Source organism: Carya illinoinensis, chromosome 11 (genome assembly GCF_018687715.1).
Source record: "Carya illinoinensis cultivar Pawnee chromosome 11, C.illinoinensisPawnee_v1, whole genome shotgun sequence".
Classification (NCBI taxonomy): Eukaryota; Viridiplantae; Streptophyta; class Magnoliopsida; order Fagales; family Juglandaceae; genus Carya; species Carya illinoinensis.
The window spans coordinates 44,340,732-44,362,746 of record NC_056762.1 but is presented as its reverse complement, the minus strand read 5'-3'; the positions used below and the strand labels follow the sequence as shown (position 1 = coordinate 44,362,746).

At 37.0% G+C, this 22,015-nt stretch overlaps 3 protein-coding genes across 13 annotated transcripts; 1 reads left to right on the top strand and 2 right to left on the bottom strand.

The window, feature by feature from the left end:
* Positions 1–2,629: 2,629 nt before the first annotated feature.
* Positions 2,630–8,849, bottom strand: LOC122281529 (probable WRKY transcription factor 20). 11 transcript variants are annotated; one of them, XM_043093084.1, is made up of 7 exons: positions 8,482–8,848; positions 6,842–6,919; positions 5,819–5,870; positions 5,318–5,734; positions 5,019–5,178; positions 4,778–4,936; positions 2,630–3,487 (listed from the first exon to the last, which is right to left on the bottom strand). In XM_043093084.1, the coding sequence occupies exons 1-7, from the start codon at positions 8,716–8,718 to the stop codon at positions 2,992–2,994; spliced, it is 1,599 nt and encodes a 532-aa protein (XP_042949018.1). In that variant the 5' UTR covers positions 8,719–8,848; the 3' UTR covers positions 2,630–2,991. The 11 variants fall into 11 exon arrangements, with proteins under 11 accessions (XP_042949018.1, XP_042949016.1, XP_042949026.1 ...); XM_043093082.1 differs by having other exon boundaries at positions 6,755–6,919; positions 8,482–8,847; XM_043093092.1 differs by lacking the exon at positions 8,482–8,848 and adding an exon at positions 7,465–8,378 and having other exon boundaries at positions 5,819–5,860; positions 6,755–6,919.
* Positions 8,850–11,691: 2,842 nt separating this feature from the next.
* Positions 11,692–14,801, bottom strand: LOC122281735 (FRIGIDA-like protein 1). The gene is made up of 3 exons (XM_043093484.1): positions 13,799–14,801; positions 12,656–12,831; positions 11,692–12,561 (listed from the first exon to the last, which is right to left on the bottom strand). Exons 1-3 carry the CDS (start codon positions 14,721–14,723, stop codon positions 11,917–11,919), a joined length of 1,746 nt encoding a protein of 581 aa, XP_042949418.1. The 5' UTR covers positions 14,724–14,801; the 3' UTR covers positions 11,692–11,916.
* Positions 14,802–17,479: 2,678 nt separating this feature from the next.
* LOC122282008 (probable serine/threonine-protein kinase WNK11) lies at positions 17,480–19,447 on the top strand. The gene is made up of 3 exons (XM_043093916.1): positions 17,480–17,647; positions 18,088–18,591; positions 18,851–19,447. Exons 1-3 carry the CDS (start codon positions 17,645–17,647, stop codon positions 19,238–19,240), a joined length of 897 nt encoding a protein of 298 aa, XP_042949850.1. The 5' UTR covers positions 17,480–17,644; the 3' UTR covers positions 19,241–19,447.
* Positions 19,448–22,015: the final 2,568 nt, after the last annotated feature.

The following is a 22,015-nucleotide window of genomic DNA, read 5'->3' as shown; positions in this document are numbered from 1 at the left end:
CAACCAATCCTAAAGAATATTTCCATTGACATGGACATGTCCCTAATTGTCTCTGAACTCACCATGGAAGAGCTTAGAAGATGGAATATTCTCCTACTGTAGGCTTTGTTCCACCCTGATACTGTGAGAGAAATCCTCAAAATTCCTTTAGCACAAACAGATTTTCACAGATAGGAGGATAAACTGCAATGGAGTCATCATGCTTCTGGAAAATTTTCTTTCAAATTTTCCTATGCAGCCATCAGTAGAAGCTCCCAACAACCTGAGGAACAATCAAACATCTAGAAAAAAAAAATCCAAGATCCAAGATAGGCTAAAGCTGCTTAGTTGGAAAATTACCAATAACATCATTCCCACCAAGTCACTAATCGAAAGAGTCGTCCCTCTGACTGAAGAAAAAGCATGTTGCCCTATCTATAAAGGTGAGGAAGAGTCCCAAAACCACCTGTTCTTGTCTTACCCTTTTACTAGAATTCTTTGGAGACACTCCCCTTGGCCTTTAAACTTATCTTACTTTGAAAATCAAGAGATCTGATCTGTCAATGGATGGAATGCATAATCTCCCCTACAGATAAGCTGAACATATGCCTTAGTGAGGAACAAAATTTCTAAATTTTTGCCATTAATGCTATGGACAGTATCTGGATACTAAGAAATAAGGTTGTTCAGGAGAATCTTATCCCAAATGTTGACAACTTCATTTCTGGCACTCTTAGAACTTTTAAAGAGCACTTTTAGAATTATTGCAGGTAAGAAGACAGTTCTCCAGTGTTTGTGATTAAAAAGAGCATTTAAAGTCAAAATCCAAACCAAGGGGAAGCTACTGCAATGTATATTGGAATAGAAGAAGCACAGGAAAATCAAGTCAAAAAACTTGTTATTGCATGGGATTCACTTGTAGTAATGTAAGCAGTGAAAGATCCTGAAAAATGCTCAAACTGCATCATATAGCCCATAATCAGAAACAACAGAAATACTCTGCAACTCTTTAAGAGCTGGAAAACCAAAAAACTATATCGAGACCTAATTCGATGCGTGCATTCCATTATGTAGTGGGCAGCGTCCAAAAATCTAAATGGATGCATACCCTGCAACCTCATTTCACCGTGCCTTTTAGACTTTCACAACGGAAAGGACCCTACCCTTTATGTGTAATATGTAATTTGCATTAATAGTTGCTTTTATATTTGTAATCTCTTTCAAACATTGTAGCATTTTACTTTTAATGAATGAAATCTTGTTGAAAAAATATATACTACATATTTCTTATGAGTATCATCCAATCTAAAATTACATTTAGAACTAATACTAATTAATAATTATATACAGCAGCCTCATACTTTTTCACACTACTTAAATATGTGATTTTACTATTTTACTCTCTTTTATTTTACACTAAAAAATTTTAGTGTGTTGGGTGTGAAGCTGCTATGTAGCATGCCTCAATACTAATACCTGTAATCACCAACGCCACCTATTTCCTAGTATTCATGAAATATATATATATATATATATATATATATATATATATATAATCCCTTATCAATTGACCGAATCCTCCAAAACCATTTCATAGAAGTTCATTGGTATCCTTTTTAAGTTTCTTGAATAATACGCCTTTCTCAGCTTCTCCTCTTGTTGCTCCAATTCTTCGTTTAATTTGTACAACCACATCTAGGAACCTCTTTTTCTTGATTTCTTTTATTGAATAACTGCAGTGTTTCTTTGTTGGCAGAACTTGAAGCTACTGTAGTCTCTTCTTCTTCTTCTTCTTCTTCTTCCATTTTTTGGAGTAACTATTTGAGTCCGCTTTACTATTAAAATATTATTGACACTATCATGAGACAGACTCAAGATTGAAAGCCTTTAAAGCATCATGGGGAGCAAACACTTACCGTTCCGATCGGTGTGTAGTTCTTGCTGAAACTCACCTAGCGAAGTTGATTGGCCGTGCAATGGACAGTGAAATTTACTCCACAGTTAGGAGACCCTAATAGCGTGCCTCTCCCCCTCTCTCTCTAATAGAAGACCCTAAGCAAAGACAAAAATGGTGAATTGATTGTACCAGCAGCGCATCTTAAGACCAATTCGCAAATGCCAGGCCACCCAAAAAGCACCAAAAGTGCATTTGCATGCTTCTGCTTTTGCTAGAAGTCCAGGGTAAATTGAAAAACTGAGAATCCAATTATAAAGAGCTGAAATGTCACATGAATGAAATTTAACCGCCCCATTCGTAGGATTGAATGAAATTTACCACCAGGAATGTACAGAGAATTTGAAAAAGACCCTTCTGAATGGATTTGCCTAGTTGCTTTCACATGCATGCACCAGAACATGCTGTAAATGTTTTCTACCAAATGTGAATTATGGCCGCATTGTCCTTTTGTCCCCTACCAAACGGAACAATAAAATGCAAGTGATCTTTTTCTGACTTTTTGTTACCGCAATCTATTCACGGACTCGAATCCAAACTAGACATTTCCCTTTTGCAAACAACATACACCATGATATCAAAGTGAATCATTGTATCATAATCATTCGAGCAGGGCACAAAGGTGAATTTTCTGACATTTAAGACACTGGAAAATCTTCAATTCGTCACAAGTAATACATTCCTGTCGACATACAATTCCAGTAAAAAGATATAACAAAACTATATTTCTCACCAATATCTTACAAGTACTTTTGAGTTACAATAATGTCTTCCTGTCAGATGGTAATACCAGTCTTAAAAATTCATATTTATACAGAGTATTCTCCAAGAAGTCAACATTATACAAACAGTATTGGACTTGGTAAGGCATATTTGCAGGGAGGCAGTCGATATCAAGAACAGTACGCAGATACTAAAGTAACATGTAAAGGAATCTTATTAAGAGACTCTTGCCTTGTTGTCCTTAACCACCGAAAAGTGGGGGAAAGTTGAAAAAAATTAAATATAATAAAATCACACAGCATCTTATTTCTATTCTCATTTCATTGAAAACAATCTCATGGACCCGTCAGAACCTTTCCAAGGTTTTGTGGAAATGGGTAAGAGGAATGGTTTAAAGGTGAGATTTCAATGTTACGGCGTTCACTTGGATTTTCTCTAGATCCATATCGACTCAAGTCACTGTTTAGAACACCAAAATAAGTTGAAACTGGGGTTGCTTGAACTACCTTGAAATGTGAACTGCTTGCGTATGTTTGGCTTCCCAGAATTTCAGAATGCTGTGTCTGCCTATGCTCATTGTACCTATTTTCAACAGATGAGCTGATCCCAACCCCAAGATCAAGGCTAACGGCATCGTTTCCTTCTGATCTAATCCTTGATGGTCCACTTGCAGCTGTCGGTCCTGCTGTGTCATGGCTACTTGTCCTTGCAGTAGGCACATCATGATTGTGCTTTCCCTCATATGTGGTTATAACTGCTTTGGGATCATGAGATGCCCTCTCCACATGTTTTCTAACAGGGCATCCAGCATTTGTACACTTGTAGTAACTCCTGCATTATGTGTGGGCACAATAAGCAATATGCATTAGATACTCATGCACCCGTGCGATATACAGAAAAATTATTAATTATTAATTAAGTTTGTAACGTGATTGTAGAGCTGTCTGAATGTGGCATTCTTCGATTACTAACCAAAATAAATTAGATAGTGCAATGAAAATGAAACATTATAGAGGAACGAATTGGAAATATTCCGGACTTTTAAAATTCCATATTTTCTAAAATTTATTGACACGACCTATCAGATTATCTTAAACTTGAAAATGATTAAATTCATAGTTATTCAATGGAAGATATGGCTTAACAGAAGCAGAGTTCCTACTTCGAAGATTAGATCCTGGCCAGAAGATTACAAGTACATAAGGGAAAGCACAATTGGAGTCATCATTGTAATTCCCATCTACATGCCCAACAACTATATCGAAATATTCTCTTTTTCCTATCGCCACATTCACCACACACTCAGAAGACATAGTTAGACATTTGGCTTTGTCAATTCTCACCAGGAGAACAGCTGAGGTAGTAGCCTCAATACCAAAATTTGAGTTCGTGATTAGTTGAGATGATCGTCAGATGTAATGCACAAAATTCAATAAGCAGTTTTTGAACTGCATGTAAAGAATTGTAATCAACTATGCTTGAGAAGAGACATTGAACTCAGCAATATAATGTTTGAGATGCTTAAAATTGACTAAACCTTTTGGGTTATGGCACATGTCCTTCCCGCTGGGTTTAAGACGCACTGGGGTGTGTATAACTTACCAGTAAAACAAAACCAATCCAGTCTTCCCTTATATCCATTCTTCCAAGGAAATGCTAAAATGAATAAGTTCATAAAAAAGAATATAAGATTAATAAGAAATAAAGATCATGAGTTCAAGACCCACTGATTTGTCATGGACATATGTTCATCACTTAAAATGTGATGCCGTACCAAGGACAACATTTTCTTTTGAAATATAACAAAATTAACAGAATAATCCATCTACTATAGAGTCATAGACCTTGCAGGGGTATGGACTAGTGGTGATTATTTGGCAACAGATAACACAGCAGAAACAATGAGCATTAATTACACACATAAACAGTGCCATCAGTTTGTACCTTTGATAACAATCACACTTCATCCACTCAGGAGAAGAAAGTGCAAAGGACTTTTTTAAAAAAAAAAAAACAGAAAACTGTTTTGACAAGCCATTGAAAATACATGTAGAAGCAGATCAGATAAGTACACGAAATTATCTTTAGGTATATGCCTGATCATCAACTTGTAAACCATACCTTGGATTAGGATTCCCTCTGACCACTTTCTGCCCGTATTTACGCCAGCGATACCCATCATCCAGTATGTCTACCTCACTAAGAGTTTGGACAACTACACGTGGTTCTCGGATGGGCTTAACCACCGGAGTGACATCAAGCCCTCCAATATCCATTTTCCTGCTTAAACAATTCAACAATTCCTTGGTCATCACATAAACACAACTTCAAAAAAACCTAAGGCCTCAATTGTGAACTATACCTCCGTTTTGAGAACAGATCATCATCATCAACATCATCGTTGATCCTATTTGGTATTGAACCCACGCCATCTAGACTATCATCATTTGCCGTCACAGGAGATAGGTCAGGAGTGCCATTTGGATCTGTATGGGACATTTGTCCATAGATAGCCGACTTCTCTGAAATGCAAAAACTTTTTTGATAAGCAAATTATTTTTTTGATGATTACAATGCAAAAATTAGACCAGAAAGAAAAGGCACATTAGCTTGTCCATAAAAGTGCCCTCAACAGAAATCACTTTGAAGTTTCTTCCTTACCATCTTGGCCAGTTAAAGCTTGAGCTTTATCAGATCTTTCTTCTTGGATGGTCATAATGGTGCCAGCAGTATATCGACGGCTAGGTTGAGGTTTAGGATGATCATGTGTCCCCTTGTAGATTATCTCAGTTATCTGTCCATCATGAGAGCGCTCAAACAACTTTTTCACTTCACAGTTAGGATGTGTACACTTGTAGTAGCTACGTGGAAATTCACTTCCCTTAACAAGTTTCTGTCCATATTTTCGCCAGTTATATCCGTCCTCTGATGACCTCTCAGTGACAGCAGAAACTCCATTTCCTTTAGGATCAAGTTGTGAAGCTTGAAACCTGGTATTTGGGGTAGCTCCATGGCTTGGATCATCTGAATCAACTTCAGCAGGTGCACTGGCCACTGAAGTTACCATGTGAATTGGTGCTGAAAGACTCAAATTGTTAGAGGAATTGGTCATCTCATTTTTCACTGATGCTGATGATGCAAACGCATGAGGTTGGCACTGACCTTGGACTTGCATAGATTGTTCACTTCTCTGGTGGTTCAGATCTGCAGGAACCTTGAAATAAATAAATAATATTAGGAAACCACCACCCCAATGTTTTTTTTTATAGGTAAATAAAAATTTATTGAAAGAAAAGTAGGCGTAGCCCATGTACACAAAGAGTATACAGTGAAAACACCTAACAGCAACTAGGAAATAGACACTGATACAAGTAAATCATGAAAACTAGTCCCATTACAATCAATAACAGAGGCCCAAGACAATAGCGTGCCATAAAAGAATCTCTTAAGCTCATCCAAGGAACGCTCCCCATCTTCAAAACACCGATCATTTCTCTCCATCCAAAGACACCACATAATACAAAGAGGAATCATTTTCCACACAGCAGCTTTATGGGTGTTACCCCAAAACTAGTAGAACATTCTTATGAACATGACATTAGTAAGACATACTGGCAGCTATACAATGAACCCTATAAAAAATTATACCATTCAATAGGTATGAGAGAGAGAGAGAGAGAGGGGTCCAGTTACAAAGGAGGCTCAGCTACAAGATTTTTTGCATCTTTTGGCCGATAATTTAAGAAATAATATTCATGAAAATGATAGAAGCACCAGCAATGAAACTAGAAGTTAATACAAAACAATTAATTGCATTACTTATTATCTAACACTTGGACAAGGCTTAGGGAATAGAACAGATTATTCCAGGAGAAAAAAGAAACTAATTTGGCTGTTAAATACTAATATCTATAAGATTTATTAGAAGGATATCTATTGAATTGTTTGATCTGAGGAGCATGTTATGCAATTTTGAGTAGATTATGAACTTCAGCAAAGTATAATATTTTTTGTAAGTATCATATCTGGAACTGTCTGCCCATCTGATCACATATCTACACAGATCATGTCTCATTTACAAAAATAGCTGAATAATACCATATTTGATGTAGCATGAGGTTCAAATTTGAAGCAGCTGGAATTTCTTTCATTGAAGGTATCAGTGTTGGAGCAAACTGTCGTTACCAGATGTGTAGCAGAACCAACAGCGCCATGCACCACTTTAGTCTTGACAAAGGAACCGGTGGTTGGAGAGGGCTCTGCCTGCAAAATAAGAGGGAAAAAAAAATGAAAACTACTGCTTCATATGCCCTTTCTATCAGACTCTGGTAACAAATATTGGGGAAATCTTATCAAGAAGTAGAAGAAATAAAAAACCTAAAATAGGAAAAGGGAAATAAAGGCGCAAACTCAAGCAATCAATTACCATTAAATCAACAACACTTTCAACAAACTATTCATTAGCCATATCCTAAAAGGGAATATCTGAAGATTTTTCAGATATCATTTGTACTGAAATGAATATGAGAAGTTCAAGCTCATCGACTTAATGAGATAAGCAAACAACTTCTAGAAATTTTATACCATAAGAACTGCATTAAAAAATGATAAAGAAGAATTCATATAAACACACCTTGGGTAAGCAAAAGCAAAGTCCATACACTTCTCTTTCCACTAATGAGTTAAAAAATGATATATTTATTGTCAATACAATACTCGTTTGATGATGGAAAATATAATATACATCTATATGCTCAACTCAACAAAGCCATGGCTAAACGAATCATTAATTGAGCAAATACATATACCCAAATAGACTCCATTAGTCCCAGTGCAATCAAGTCTTTTCTCATCACCTTGGCCCACATTCTCTCAACCCTTCCTGCTGCTATTGTCCGCCATTGCGGCACATTTATCAAACAGTAACCCTCACTAGTCTATGCTGACGCATTTATTCCATATTCTACAATACACAAATGTAAAAGCTTCGTATCTAACACTGAAGAAAACACCGTTAAAACAAAGAGGAAAATAGGGCAAAGCACGCAGCAAGAAGAGAAGATTTATTATGTGAAAAAACAACACAGGCATTAAAGAAAATAATATCTTTTTTTTTTTTTTTAAAAAGACCATTCAGACTTTGGAAGCGAAAGCCCATATTTAATATTCCCACAAAGCAAATTCCATTAGAACAATCTATTCCATGAAAGCAAATGCTATATAGCATATCATAAAGGAGCCAATACTAACAACACAATAGCATATGAGTAAGCATCGGAATCAAACGGTCCCAGCTCGAGCACCCAAATTATAAAACCTACTTAACCATATAAATAAGACGAAACTGTTGCTATAAGATTGAAAGAGACAAAAATAGCAATTGTATGTTCGAATTTTAACTGAAAACAAAGAAAGCATCTTTTTCTGGCTCAATTGGAAGTATCTAGATCACATCATTCAAGTCCCAGGAAATTCTCCACTATACTTTTAAGACCACGCGGCAAAATGCTACAAAATTAGGGTGCCGTAGCGACACGTAGTTCTGAGAGATGCGCTCCGTTTGGTTGTTGAGATATTGCAGGAAAAGAAGCGCTAATAAAAAGTAGGTTTTTAGTTCGAAAACTTAAGATGGAGAACAGTCTCCCATTCAGAAAGCTTGTTTTCCTTTTCATCTTCCACCGCTTCCTTGCCCTTTTACATTTTCTCGGAAGCCAAACAACAAGTACAAACCTGATCCAAAGCAACACTACATTTCGAGGTAGGAACACCCCCCCCCCCCCCCCCCACCCCCCCAAAAAAAAAAAAAACTCCGAACCGAACCTGACCTTCATGTAGGAGAGGAGCACGGGGGACTCGAGAAACGACGTCGGGCTGAGCCCGGGTGGTATGGTGATGCAGGCAGACCTCGAGATCGGGAGCTTGGCCGGCGACATCAGCTTGTACTTGGCGGAGGCAGCAGAGGTGGAGACGGGGAGACCCGGATCATCGGTGTTACCGGGTGAAACGTCAGTGGAGCTACAGAGACGGAGCTCGGAGAGAGAGGAGGCCTGAGTCTGTGCCATTTGTGGATGCGATTTGGGGAGGGAGTGGAAGAGTGAGTTTAATGGAGTATTGGAGGGGAGGGCAAAAGGGAGGGGTAGAATGGTAATATCTGGGAATTGTTTCTTGTGTGTGTGTATATGAAGGTTGTCAGACAAGAAAGAGAGAGGGATTAGTTGACTTATTAAATTGGATCTGCGGGGTTTGTGTCTGTCTGTCATTTTTAACGTGTACGGTGGTTAAAAAAACATATTATAAAAATAAATAAATAAAGGGAGACATTGTTTTTCTTATCTATTTTATTATTTTTAGATGAAAATTATTTTAATTATAAAATAATTATATAAAAATAAATTTATAAATTGAAATAATTTAAAGTGATATATAAAATTATAAAATTACTTTTCTTATAAATTGTATATAACTAATTTCATGAAATCCACATCATTTTATGTGTTTACTTTATATATACTTTGTATTTATAACAGTTCTCTTTATAGATTATTGCTATATAGAGAATTACACAAAATAATTTTACAAATTGACGAGTTTCATTTGATCTATTAAATTTATTTTACAAAAAAATAACTTTAAAATCTAACAAACTATGTCAGTTTATAATATTGCTTTTGTATAATTCCTTTATAATTGAAGTATTTTTTATATTTTTAATCAGGAATATTTTGAGTATATTTTTAATTTAAAATATGTAAAAAAAAAATTGAAGTGCCCAATAGATGCAATATCGTTGTCTATTCAAAATTTTGTGATATATAATAATTTAAAATAAGTAGTTTATGTTATATCAATGTAGAGGAGAATTTAATTATACTATTTTCATTCCCCAACTCTGAATAGTTTTACTTGTTGGTGGCAGTAAATCCAATCACCTCAATCTCAAACACAACAACTCTTTCTCAAGGGGGGCCAGAGGCCAAATATAGCAATCATATCATGTTATTTTTACCATGATTTGGTAAAATAGGAAATAGAAATCATTTTACAAGTCCAGAGAGATTGTGTGAATCAAAATGAGTAGACGAAGAAGAAGAAGAAGTGCAGTTAGTTTGGTTGTGAGTTATGGTTCCTAAGCTGAAAACATCATATGTCCAATGTACTTAAAGAACATGAATAGTATTTACTGTATGCACATATTTTTCTTACTCTTTTTAGATACCCTTTAAAAAGAAAAAAGAGTGTTTGTAGAGTAATACATCGTTATCCTCGACAATCCATGCTATTTGATTGAAGGGAAATTGTGACATGTATGAGGTTGAGTTTTCCAGCTGTAGAATGTAACTTTGGAACCATGTACCTGCTGGAACATCATCAGGATCCAACACCCCCACCAAATCCAGCTATTATGGATCTCTTTATTTTTACTTCTTCTGTTATGGTTCAGTAAATCAGCAGGCATAAGATTCTAATTTCAAACATTCTCATACACTTCTTCTTGATTACCCAAAACTACCTGTACTGTCTATAGGACTCCTTTATTTCTATGGATAAAACTCAAAAGGCAGGCAATCCAGAAGCTGTCTCCTGCGAGCCATGCTTCTTTGCTGCTGTTAATGCCATGCAGCCATATGATATGGATAATGGAGAGAATTATTAATGCGGCTTTTGGACCAAATAATTCCCCAACTAACCGGCTTGCCTATATTAATTTGTGAGCTCTAACTATTTGGCCAGAAAACTCCGAAAATAAAAAAGAGGAAGAAGAAACTTGGGTAGTGCCACTCAATAGTTAAAAAAAGAAAGCAAAAGGACAAGAAATAAACACACGAACATTCTCCATATATATTCTTTGGTAAAAAGTCATCCACATCTCATACAGAACTGAAGGACCAGACCATTCAAGTGCACATTTACATTTGAGATTCATGTTGCCACACGTACACTTTGACAATGCCAGTGAACAAAAAATATGCCGATAGCCAATGGCGCATAAAGAGTACTCTGTCAGATTATAGCATTCCAATACAATTTTGAGCACATATTCTTCTACAAATTGCCGAGAAGGATATCCCAGATAACAAGAGTCTAAGTCGAGAAAGCCTCAACATTATTGAACCAAGAAGACCCTCCCAACTATGAAAGACATATGAGTAACAGATGATATAGTAAGCAAGTCCGCAACTCATAAAGCTTGGCTTGCATTAGATGCAATAAAGGCACCACTGCGCCAAAACAACTAGTGGAAGGGGAAGAGGAAAATGAAATGGAAAAAGAATGAGAATTAGATTTTTTTGTTTTTCAAAAAAATGTTCTAGAAATTGAGAGATTCTTGAAAGAGTTCAAAAATCTTATAACCGAGGAGTGTAGAAAAAGAAATGGAAGAAAGGAGAAAGAAAAAATCATTTCATTGTTGGTGTAATACTTCCATCCATTGTCTCACAACACATCTAAGGCATAAACCATCTTTTCTAGATCAAAAATATCTGGAAGATGCACAAAGATGAAAAACTCAACCAAAAACCATCCTCCATTTTTTAATTGTAGAGAAGGCTCAGCGGGAAGTGAGGACAGAGAACATAAAAGTTCTAATCTGATTTGCACAGCAATTTCAAGGAGCAAATCCATCTTCCAAATTGGTTATGGTGCAAAGCTAAAAACAAACCTTAGAAGTCAAGTACTCGTTCTAATTCTAGTACAGGAGACTAAAAGACAACTTTTTTTGGCACAGAAAAGGGGATTCAGGGCTTCAACGCACAGCACACCCTTTTGTGGAGCAGATGAGAAGTTCTGTCCGCTACAGATAGGCTAAGCAGGAGAATCCCAATAAACAGCTATGACATAAGACACAAGTTCTCTTTTGAACAACGCAAAAAATGGCCTTGGTTCAAATGTCCGTAAGAGAACAAAATGGGCTTAATCTGAAGGAACACCGGCCTTAACCAAGAACAGTTATAAAAAAAAAAAAAAAAAAAAAAAAAAAAAAAAAAAAACGGAAAATGTTAATTTCCCATTAAAAATAGTCCAGGAAGAAAAAGAAATAAATAAACAATCAACCTAAAAACCTTTAGGCAATATAAAAATTATTCAAGTAATTAAGAATGTGACACTACACATAATTTCACAATTCTTAATCACAGTATCTAGTTCCTTACACCATAACCATGGTAATAAAAAGGGCAAGCTATGCCTTCTGAGAACCAGCGCTGCAGAGGCTGCCGTGATGCATCCAAAAGTATACTATCACAGAGACAGAGCACATAGGTCTACCGGGGATAGTAGGATGGATGGTATTCGGGTGGCACATCATATCCACTATAGGCAGTTGGCCTATCATAATAATCAGATGTCAAATATGGTTCTGATGAGTATAGATGGGAACCAACAGGGCTTGGGTTCCCAGTAAAACCCACAGGGTTTCCTGGAAAACCATACCGCCTGCCTGATGAGCCCGTGTAAGTGGCAATGGTAGGAGTCTGGCCCACCATGCCATAGGGCGCAGCTGATGAGCTCACATATGGAGCAGAACAATCTGGCAACGAACCTGTCACCCGTGTATGAGGTTGTTGATACTCATGAATGGTTGAACTCACACCACCGACAACTAATGGGACAGCCACATTATCAACTAGAGCAGCCGTTCGAGGACGCTTGCTTTGACTCTGCTGCTGCTGTTGCTGCTCCTTTTTTGGCTGCAGATGCTTCTTCTGCTTCTTTGGCTCCTGCTGTTGCGGCTGCTGAGGCTTCATGGGATGAGCTTGCGCAGGTCGTTTTCTGTTTGCAATCAGCTTCTCCAGCATCTCAATGCGCTTTTCAAGGTTTGCCCGTGGATACTCAGAGTCAAGATTGTGGCTTTCAATAACTTTAATAACTGATTTAATTGCACCGACTTCTCTGGCTGCGGCCTCATTCTGCGTGATAAACTTAAGTATAATAAACAGGCAACTGTTTGGTATTGAATTACCAATGGTAGCATGGACAACAGATAGGGAAGTGGAGAATTACCAGTGCCATGCGCGATTTATTTCCTTCCTTTGAAACTTTATTAGCAAGCTGCTTGGCATCCTTCAGATAGGCTTTCAAGAGGGGGACTGGTGGAAACTTCTCGGATAGCTCAAATTCAAAAATAAATTTGACAGCCAGATTCTGCTTCTCCCTACTTATAAGTTTTTGAATGATATCTGCAAAGAACAAAAGAAGCATTTGATTCTTAAGTCAGATTACCCAAAGGGAGGGGCCAAACATCTCCATATGACTGCTTACATCCAAGTTAATTGCAAACTTGCCTCACTATTATCCCTCCCCAAACTTCTCAGTTATATTTTCTGGAAGAATATTTACCGATAAAAAAACATTTTCATTATGATTTCTTCAGGTGCTGTGTGAGTAAGAGGACAGAGTGGGCTATCCCAATTATCTTCTGACTTGTTTTAGTTCCCATGACGTCTACAGGTTCTCTGTAGAGGCCTAGAAGCTACCATGTCCATGATTTCCAATTAGTTTGAGACTTTTTCCAATTCCTGATGCAAACCTCCTTTTTTTTTTTTGGATAAGTAATGTAAACCTCTTTTTTATCCTTTTCTTTCCACCAAAGAATTTCCTGAGGTAAAACTCTACCAGCCTTCAATTAGTGGCCGCCACAACTTGCATGCTTATGAAATTTTCTTTTATCCTACAAATACCTTAAAGAATCCCATCGATTTTCAAGCCAAACAAATACATCCTGCGCATCATATCTCTGAGATCTCTATTTCACTTTTTCTTAGATTCCCAGCATGCGAGATTTTTCACTATTAATAACTCAGTCCACCAACTCTCAAGTAAACAACTCATAATTTTAGCACCCAGTGCGAGTTTCAACTTCCTCTTCGGCTAAATTTCTTAAAAGGATCATCAACTTAAAATAAAAAAATAAAAAAATAAATAAATAAAAAACAGAATCCCTTCAGATATGATGCTAAACGTCGTAAGGAAGCTCCATGAAAGGTAAAACATCATTTTTTTTTTTTTTATGAGTAATAAAACTAGTCGTTAAATACATGTAGAGTATCTGAATGCATGAGCCTTATTAAAAAACATCATAAAGTAAACCACATTCCGATTAGCAGGCAAACAATTTCATCCAAAGCAAATTACCGACTGCCTTACCAGCAACTTTATCCCCCAAACCAATAATCTGGCACAGCTCCACAGCCTGCCGAAATCGCGCAATGATAACGAAGTAATCCACAAGCTCATCCACATTGAACTCAGACCGCAACCCGTACGCTGCCACCAAATGCACCAGGGCTAACACCTCAAACATCTGCACTTCATTGGGGCTCGCCTTCCCTTTCCACTCCACCTCCTTCGCTTTCCACTCCAAAGACAATTTCTTCGCTCTCTCCCTCACTTCCACCCCAACACTGGCCTTAATCCCAGTTAGTGTTTCCAACAGTAGCACACAAGACCACCTCAAACGACCCAATTCCACATCTTCTTTGAACCTCAATTTCACGCTATTCCCGCTATAAAACCCATACATGGCGTCCAAGACCATCGCTGCCGGGTCTGCCGCATACCGCATTGCGCCGGGGAGCTCGGCTCGGATTGCACCCCGCTCCTTTGGGCACTTGGTTATGAACTTCCTCAACTCCTTCCCGTCCATTCTCTCACACAAAGCCTTCAACTCGGGCCTCGGCGGAGTCAACGAATGGGAACCCATATCAGGGTCTACATCGACCCTGATTTGGGTCATCTGGGTCTGCGGGGGTGATGAAGAAGAAGGTTCTTCCGAGGTGTTTCGGGCGCATTGAGCCTGCGAGGAAGATGGTTCTGTTGTGGGGTTCGGCTGGGTTGACTTAGTGGCATGTGGCTGATTCTGTTCGCGAGACTCCAGCGACTCGAGGAGGTGAAATCGGTGAACGAGGGAGTTCTGGCGGGAGGTGAAGTGGGCGTGAAGGTCGGACCATGAGAGAGAGAAGGAGGAGAGGAGGGAGGAATGGGATTGGAGCTCATCGAAGGCCTTCTTCAGATCATCTTTCTTAACGTCTATGAGCTTCAGAGCCGCTGATATAGCATTAAGCGTTGCCATGAATAAGAAATCGGGGGTTTTGTGGAAGAGAGGATAGGATTTGCTATTTTACTCCATCTCCGACGGAAGAAGAAAAGTCGGACCCTTTTATGTGAGAGAGAACGGATTGAAACCAAATTCCATGCCCAGCCCAATCCAATTAGACCAAATTCTATGCGCAGCCCAATTAAGACAGACCTGTCGAGGACCGTTCGGCGGAAACACCCATTCCAATTTCTACTTTTGTTTATGCGTAAAACGATAAAAATATTTTTGATCAAATTTTCTTTTGATGAAAACTACTTAATTTTATGTTTTTTGATGGAGATCCAAAAACAATTATTAAAAAATATTTCTAGATGTTTAGACGACCTGAAAATCATTTGGGTTAGTGACAGACACACCTACATCTTTGTGTCAGGATCTCAAATTCAATTTGTTTCTATGATTTATTAATCCATATACATTTGATTTACTATGCATCCATGTAGATCGTCTTTCTATGTATGATATTATTATTTCCACATCGGGTTTGAAAAAATAGTTTACACCACCTTAAAAGGATATAAGACATTCGTTTTTCTGCCTTAAGTGCCGTTTGAATAGTAAGTTAAAAGTTAAATAAAATATTGTTAGAATATTTTTTTAATAATATTATTATTTAAAAATTTAAAAAAGTTAAATTATTTATTATATCATGTGAAAAAATTTAAAAAAATTATAATAATTAGATGAGATGAAATAAAACATTTATTGTATCCAAACTGGTCCTCAATGGACGCTTGTAAGTTGTCTTTGAATTTTCATAGAAGCAAGCTAATACATTTTTAATTCCTCAATTATTCTCTCAAAATTTGTTATTGCTTGCTTTTGATTTTGTATAAAATATCTAATGATTGATCGCGTGACAGTTGATTATAATTAGGGTTGTAATCGAGCCGAGTCGAGCCGAGCTTTGGCTTGCCGAACTCGAGCTCGACTCAAAATACTCGAGCTCCAGCTCGATCCCGAACTCGAGATTTTTTTTAATTCTTTGTTCGAACTCGATTCGATAAGTTGAAATCTCAACTCGAGCTCGAGCTCGAGTTCGTCCCACAAATGAGTTCGAGCTCGAGCTCGAACTTGAATTATTTTTTTTAATAAGATTTAATAATTAATAAATTAAATAAATAAATAAAAAAGAATTAATATTGAATTTATACAATTAACAAGCAGAACCTCTATTAAATTATAAAATTTTAAAAAATTTATAAATAATTAATATCTAACTAGTTGATATTTATCCAAATTAACAATATATTATATGTCTACATATATTATTAATACATATACTTAATATGATAGAATATATCTATTTCATATATGATTTCCACATACTAGTATATGAAATTATTAAATTTTATCAACTAATTATTATACAAATTATAAAATATACTTATGAAGTATATTTACTATATAGACATAAGTAATTAGAATACATATTATATATTTAATTATAAAAGTGGTATGCTTATATTATTAGCTAATACATATATACATGCATAGGTGTATGTATATATTTATTAATATATGAATGAGTTTTAATCGAGTTGAGCTAACAAGTCGACTTGAGCATAAACGAGCGAGTCTAAACGAGTCTTAGTCGAGTCGAGTCAAGTTTTGTCGAGTATGTGTCATTTACAAATTGAACGAGCATCTGTTTTAATGAACGATCTTTTTTTTTCATGAGTCGAGTTCGATTCGAGTTTAACCGAGCGAGTATCGAGCGAGCTATTAAACAGACTGGTTCATTTACAGCTCTAATTATAATCAATGAACAAGGTGGAGTATTTGTGTTTAAAGTCACCCACCCAACACCAGGAAGGGGAAAAAAACTGAATATTAACATGAAATAAATATGTCTAAAATGTTATTAAACTCATTAGTTTAGGTTTGAATCCTGCGATGGAGTTGAAGTCAGCTTTGTAACTCTTTGCATTGTGTGTTTGATTTCTACTAATTTAAGAGTAATACGAGATAGTCTTAAAATGTATAAATTTTGCACATACTCCAATACTATAAATATTATTTACCTGAATATAATCAATAGCTTCATATGGTAATTTCTTAAAGATGTTTGCATATTTGTTTTGACTCCCAATCATTTTCTTCCAATATTAGTAAAGCAGGAATAATGTCAATGGTCTTGTTTGTGTTGTAATAAGATCTGAAACTGTTTTTTTTTTTTTTTTTTCCTTAATGAGTTGTCATGAGTTTTTTTGTTTATTGTTGGATGCTTTCAGTCCTTTTACTGTCATTCTCTGAAATTGCAATTTTTTGTCTCCATAAAGAAAAGAAAATAAATAAAGATGTTAATAAGAGGATGATGCTTTGATTGGAAAAACAATTTCTTAGAAGCCAAACACCTTCCAATCGTGTTGCCAAAACCAACCAGGTCAAATAATGTACTATTTTGACTGGAATATCAAATTAAAGGAACCAAACGTGCCCGCCGCCTTGTGCTACTAAACAGACCTTTTCCTCCCCATTCTTTAGGTTATGGACCCACACCACGATGGCCCACGTATCCAACATACAAGGAAGCAAAGTCCAAAATGACAAGAAAATTCCTGAAACTGGGTCAATCGTGAAACAAAAGGCTAATCAGAAAGAACATCGTTCAAAAGTCAAAATACCCATCAACCCCGAAATTAACCGTTAACCTCACCCAACGTTATTTATGAACCGTGTGTCCACCCTGGCTGACTCCTATAAATATTATTCTCTGAGAACTTTGTTTTACCTTATTTCGTTCTGCCGCACTCCTATTTGCGACAGAACGAAATTGATTTAGCAATTTTTCTCGTGTTCTTCAGACGAGTCTCTGCTTGATTTAGCAACTAGTTTGTTAGAAAGAAATTGAAGCAAGTCTTTTGAAGTTCAACGTTAGCAACTTGTGTTCTATGGTAAGACTTCTGGGCTCTTTTATGTTTCCTTGCATACGTAAATCAAGAGCTTCAAACCCCTGTTTTTCTCTTCATCAAAGATTCAAACTTTCCTTACCCAAAAAGACTGAAACTTTTTTTTTTTTTTGGCTTGTAAGACAAGCTACTGATCTGGGTCTCCCCTGGCGTTGGTTCTGTCAGATTCTCATTCATAATCGAAGCTCCAATATTTTTCTCCTTTCTATTGTTTTGATTATAGCTGGTTTAACCGTTTGAGAATCGAGTTTACTCAGGTCCTTTTGATTTGGAGCTTGATTCCTCAGGGAGGCTTTTCATTTGAACTCCATATTCTAATTGATTTGATTGGTTCAAAACTTGTGTCTGAAAACTTGTTCATGTAATTCGTTTTGTTTTCGTTGTTTTACGACTGATTTAATGCGTTCTGCACGTTTAATCTGAAGATGCCTGGTATGAACCCCGATCCATCTGATAAAGATTCCGAGCCTTTCGTCGAGATTGATCCAACGGGCCGGTACGGCCGCTACAACGAGCTGCTTGGGTCTGGGGCAGTGAAAAAAGTCTACCGCGCGTTTGATCAAGAAGAAGCAATAGAAGTAGCATGGAACCAAGTCAAACTACGAAACTTCATCAACGATCCCGCCATGATCGGCAGACTTTTCTCCGAGGTCCAGTTGCTAAGAACCTTAACGAACAAGAACATCATTGCCTTGTACAATGTGTGGAGGGACGAGGAGAAAAACACGTTGAACTTTATCACCGAGGTGTGTACGAGTGGGAATCTGAGGGAGTATAGGAAGAAACATAGGCACGTTTCTATGAAGGCGTTGAAGAAGTGGTCCAAGCAGATTTTGAAGGGGTTGGACTACTTACATACCCACGAGCCTTGTGTTATTCATAGAGATCTCAATTGCAGCAATGTTTTTGTCAATGGGAACGTTGGACAGGTCATTACTTGCTAATTCCGCTTTAACATGTTTAGATCTTCCAAAGAAAAACTATTAATTCTTATACATATTAAGGTCTTGTAACTGTATAACATGATAAAGCCATGTTTGATTTCTAACCAAGCAATCAAATTTAGGGTCACTTATAATCTAAGATTTTATCAGAAAAGATTATAATCTAAGAATTTAGTTGGTTTTGATAAGTTCCCTAGTTCTAATTATATAGTGAAGTTTAATTTTGTGTTTCTTATTTTTTCAGGTAAAGATTGGTGATTTGGGTTTGGCAGCAATCGTGGGGAAGAGCCATTTGGCACATTCAATACTAGGGACGCCGGAATTCATGGCCCCGGAGCTTTACGAGGAGGATTATACAGAAATGGTGGACATATACTCGTTTGGAATGTGCTTTCTAGAGATGGTGACTTTGGAAATTCCATATAGTGAATGTGACAATGTTGCAAAAATATACAAGAAAGTGTCGTCTGGGGTGAGACCTCGGGCCTTGAGCAAAGTTAAGGATCCTGAGGTGAGGGCATTCATTGAGAAGTGCCTTGCACGACCGAGGGTAAGACCCTCTGCAGCTGAGCTCCTCAAGGATCCATTCTTTGATGAACTTGATGATGATGAAAATGATGAAATTAGTTGTTAACATGATATTTGTTTATTTATGATTATTTTGGAGGAAAATGGGAGGGTGGCTTGTGGCTTTGACAACATCTTCGTTCTCTCTCTCTCTCTCTCTCTCTCTCTCTCTCTCTAAAATAGAGGAATTGGATAAAGATTTAAGTGTTTGAGTAGGGATGGTGTTGTTTTGTAAATTGAAGTTTGAAGATTTACATGAAAAAGGTTGATGTAAAGCGATGAGTTTGCTTCTAGTGTAGGCTTATTTTGAAAAAAAGAAAAGAAAAAAAGATTTAAATTGTATTATTTTAATTTTTATGTAAAGTCAAAGGAAGAGGGAACCAAGAGAGCCCAAAGGGCTTGTGGTTGTGCTGTCACACTCGAATCTGTTGGGAAGAGAATTGCCAATTGCCTCGCTGGCAAAGGCAGAGTCCTCAACTCTCACAAATGTTAAGAACAATCATTTTTATATGTTTTTTACACACTTCACTAGTATAATCAGTTGCATTAATTTTTTTTAATATGCAGTGAATTATATTGATAAAGTGTAAAAAAAAATAAGTAAAAATAATTTCATAGAATTTTTGTATAGAAAAAGGGTTTCAGAATTCAGCATCAAGCTTTGCCAATGCTGATAGGTTTTTAATATGTATGTATAGATTACCAGAAAGAGAGAATATGATATAAAAAGTCTCGATTCCATATACAATAATCGAATGTGATTAGTGCGCAAGTAATGTGCTTTAAGTATGATGAGGTGAAGTGACTATTCAAACAAAATTTGACTTCAAAATTGCAATATTTCCAGAATCCAATGCAGAATAGGCCACGAGTCCACGACCAAGAAATCAAGGAAATACAATCAATAAATAATTAAAAAAATATTCTGGTCTAGAATATTTATAGAACGCATCATAATATTCTGACTTCCATATATATATATATATATATATAGTGTTGGAAGCTGTTTTGACACAGAGATGATTCTAAATAAAGGAGAGACAAAATTTAACGTGGTTCGCCAATTGCCTACGTCCACAGATGCTATAATTTCACTATGAAAATAATTTTTACAAAAAAACTCTCTCTGCTCACCCACTCTCTTTCTCTCCCACACTCTGTCTGCACACACGCAGCACACACTCTCTGTTTTCTCTCTACACTTCTCTGCTGCACACACCCACAATTGAGCTCTCTCCTATTTATAGGAGAGAGCAGCCTACAATATGCCTAATATGACAAAGGGACAAACGGTGTATGACTCACCGTTTTCTCTTTTTATTTTCTTTTTATCTCCATCCGCAACAATCTCCCACTTGAAGACAAATGAGTCTACATATCTTCATAACAACTATCACAGCATCTTCAAGTCATGCCTTTAAGTACGGAGGCCAACTGAAGCTACACACAGCTTCAGTTTGTCAACAGTAACTACTTTTGTGAACATGTCTGCTAGGTTCTCTGTTCGTCGAATCTTCTCAAGTATCAGCGGTCCACTATCGAGAAGAGATCGGATAAAATGGTATCGCAACTATATGTGTTTTGTTCTGGAATGAAAGGCTGGATTCTTTACAAGAAAAATAGCACTCTAACTATCACTGTGCAAAATACATTTTTCATTCTTCTTTCCCAATTCTTCCAAGAATGACTGCAACCAAACCATTTCCTTCCCTGCTTCAGTTATAGCAACGTATTCCGCTTCTGTAGTTGAGAGAGCAATAATCTTCTGTAACTTAGAAGCCCACGATACAGCTGTACCACCCAGCGTATACACAAATCCAGTAGTACTTTTTTTGCTGTCAACGTCACCTGCTAAATCAGCATCTACATATCCCTGTAGTTTTAAACCTGCTTTTGCAAAGCATAGTGACGTATCTGACGAGCCTTGTAGATATTTTAAAATCCACTTGACTGCTTCCCAATGCTGCTTTCTTGGATTACTCATGTACCTGCTCACAGCTCTCACTGCTTGTGCAATATTTGGCCTTGTACAGACCATGGCGTACATAAGACTACCAATAGCAGATGCATAGGGTATTCTGTTCATGCATTCTTGCTCTTCCTCCATCTTTGGTGACTGATCCTTAGTTAGTCGAAAGTAACTAGCTAAGGGTGTGCTCACTGGTTTCGCCTTATCCATGTTAAACCTTCTGAGCACCTTCTTCACATACTCATATTGCAAGAGCTTGAGAGTATCATTAGACTTGTCTCTAATAATTCTCATTCCAAGGATTTGTTTTGCAACACCCAAATCCTTCATCTCAAACTGCTTTGACAACTGCTTCTTCAGTTCATTGATTTCCTCGATGCTTGACCCTGCAACGAGCATATCATCCACATACAACAGTAGGATAATATAAGACTTGTCAAATTTTTTCATATAGCAACAATGGTCAGCCTGCAGTCTTGTAAATCTATTACTGCACATGAAGTTGTCAAACTTCCGGTACCATTATCGTGGAGCTTGTTTTAGGCCATACAAGCTCTTCTTCAGTTTGCAAACTAGATTCTCTTTTTCCTTCATTGAGAATCCTTGTGGATGGTGCATATAGATGTCTTCCTCCAAATCACCATGAAGGAATGCAGTTTTCACATCTAACTACTCAAGATGTAGATTCTCTGCAGCCACAATTGCCAACACTAGCCTGATCGTTGTCAATTTTACAACTGGAGAGAAAATGTATGTGTAGTCGACACCTTCCTTTTGTTGAAACCCCTTCACGACCATTCTAGCTTTGTAGCGCTTGCTACCATTGTGCTCTTCCTTATTTCTGTACACCCATTTATTGTGTAAAGCCTTCTT

Coding starts and splice junctions, on each gene's coding strand:
- LOC122281529 (XM_043093081.1), bottom strand. CDS start 8,718: ATGGCACAGACTCAGGCCTCCTCTCTCTCCGAGCTCCGTCTCTGTAGC. Junction 5,179..5,317: donor AGCTTTAACTGGCCAAGATG/GTAAGGAAGAAA, acceptor TTTGCATTTCAG/AGAAGTCGGCTATCTATGGA. Junction 4,937..5,018: donor GATCTGTTCTCAAAACGGAG/GTATAGTTCACA, acceptor TTGTTTAAGCAG/GAAAATGGATATTGGAGGGC.
- LOC122281735 (XM_043093484.1), bottom strand. CDS start 14,723: ATGGCAACGCTTAATGCTATATCAGCGGCTCTGAAGCTCATAGACGTT. Junction 12,832..13,798: donor TTTGGGGGATAAAGTTGCTG/GTAAGGCAGTCG, acceptor TGTTCTTTGCAG/ATATCATTCAAAAACTTATA. Junction 12,562..12,655: donor ATAAATCGCGCATGGCACTG/GTAATTCTCCAC, acceptor TTTATCACGCAG/AATGAGGCCGCAGCCAGAGA.
- LOC122282008 (XM_043093916.1), top strand. Junction 18,592..18,850: donor TCAATGGGAACGTTGGACAG/GTCATTACTTGC, acceptor TTATTTTTTCAG/GTAAAGATTGGTGATTTGGG.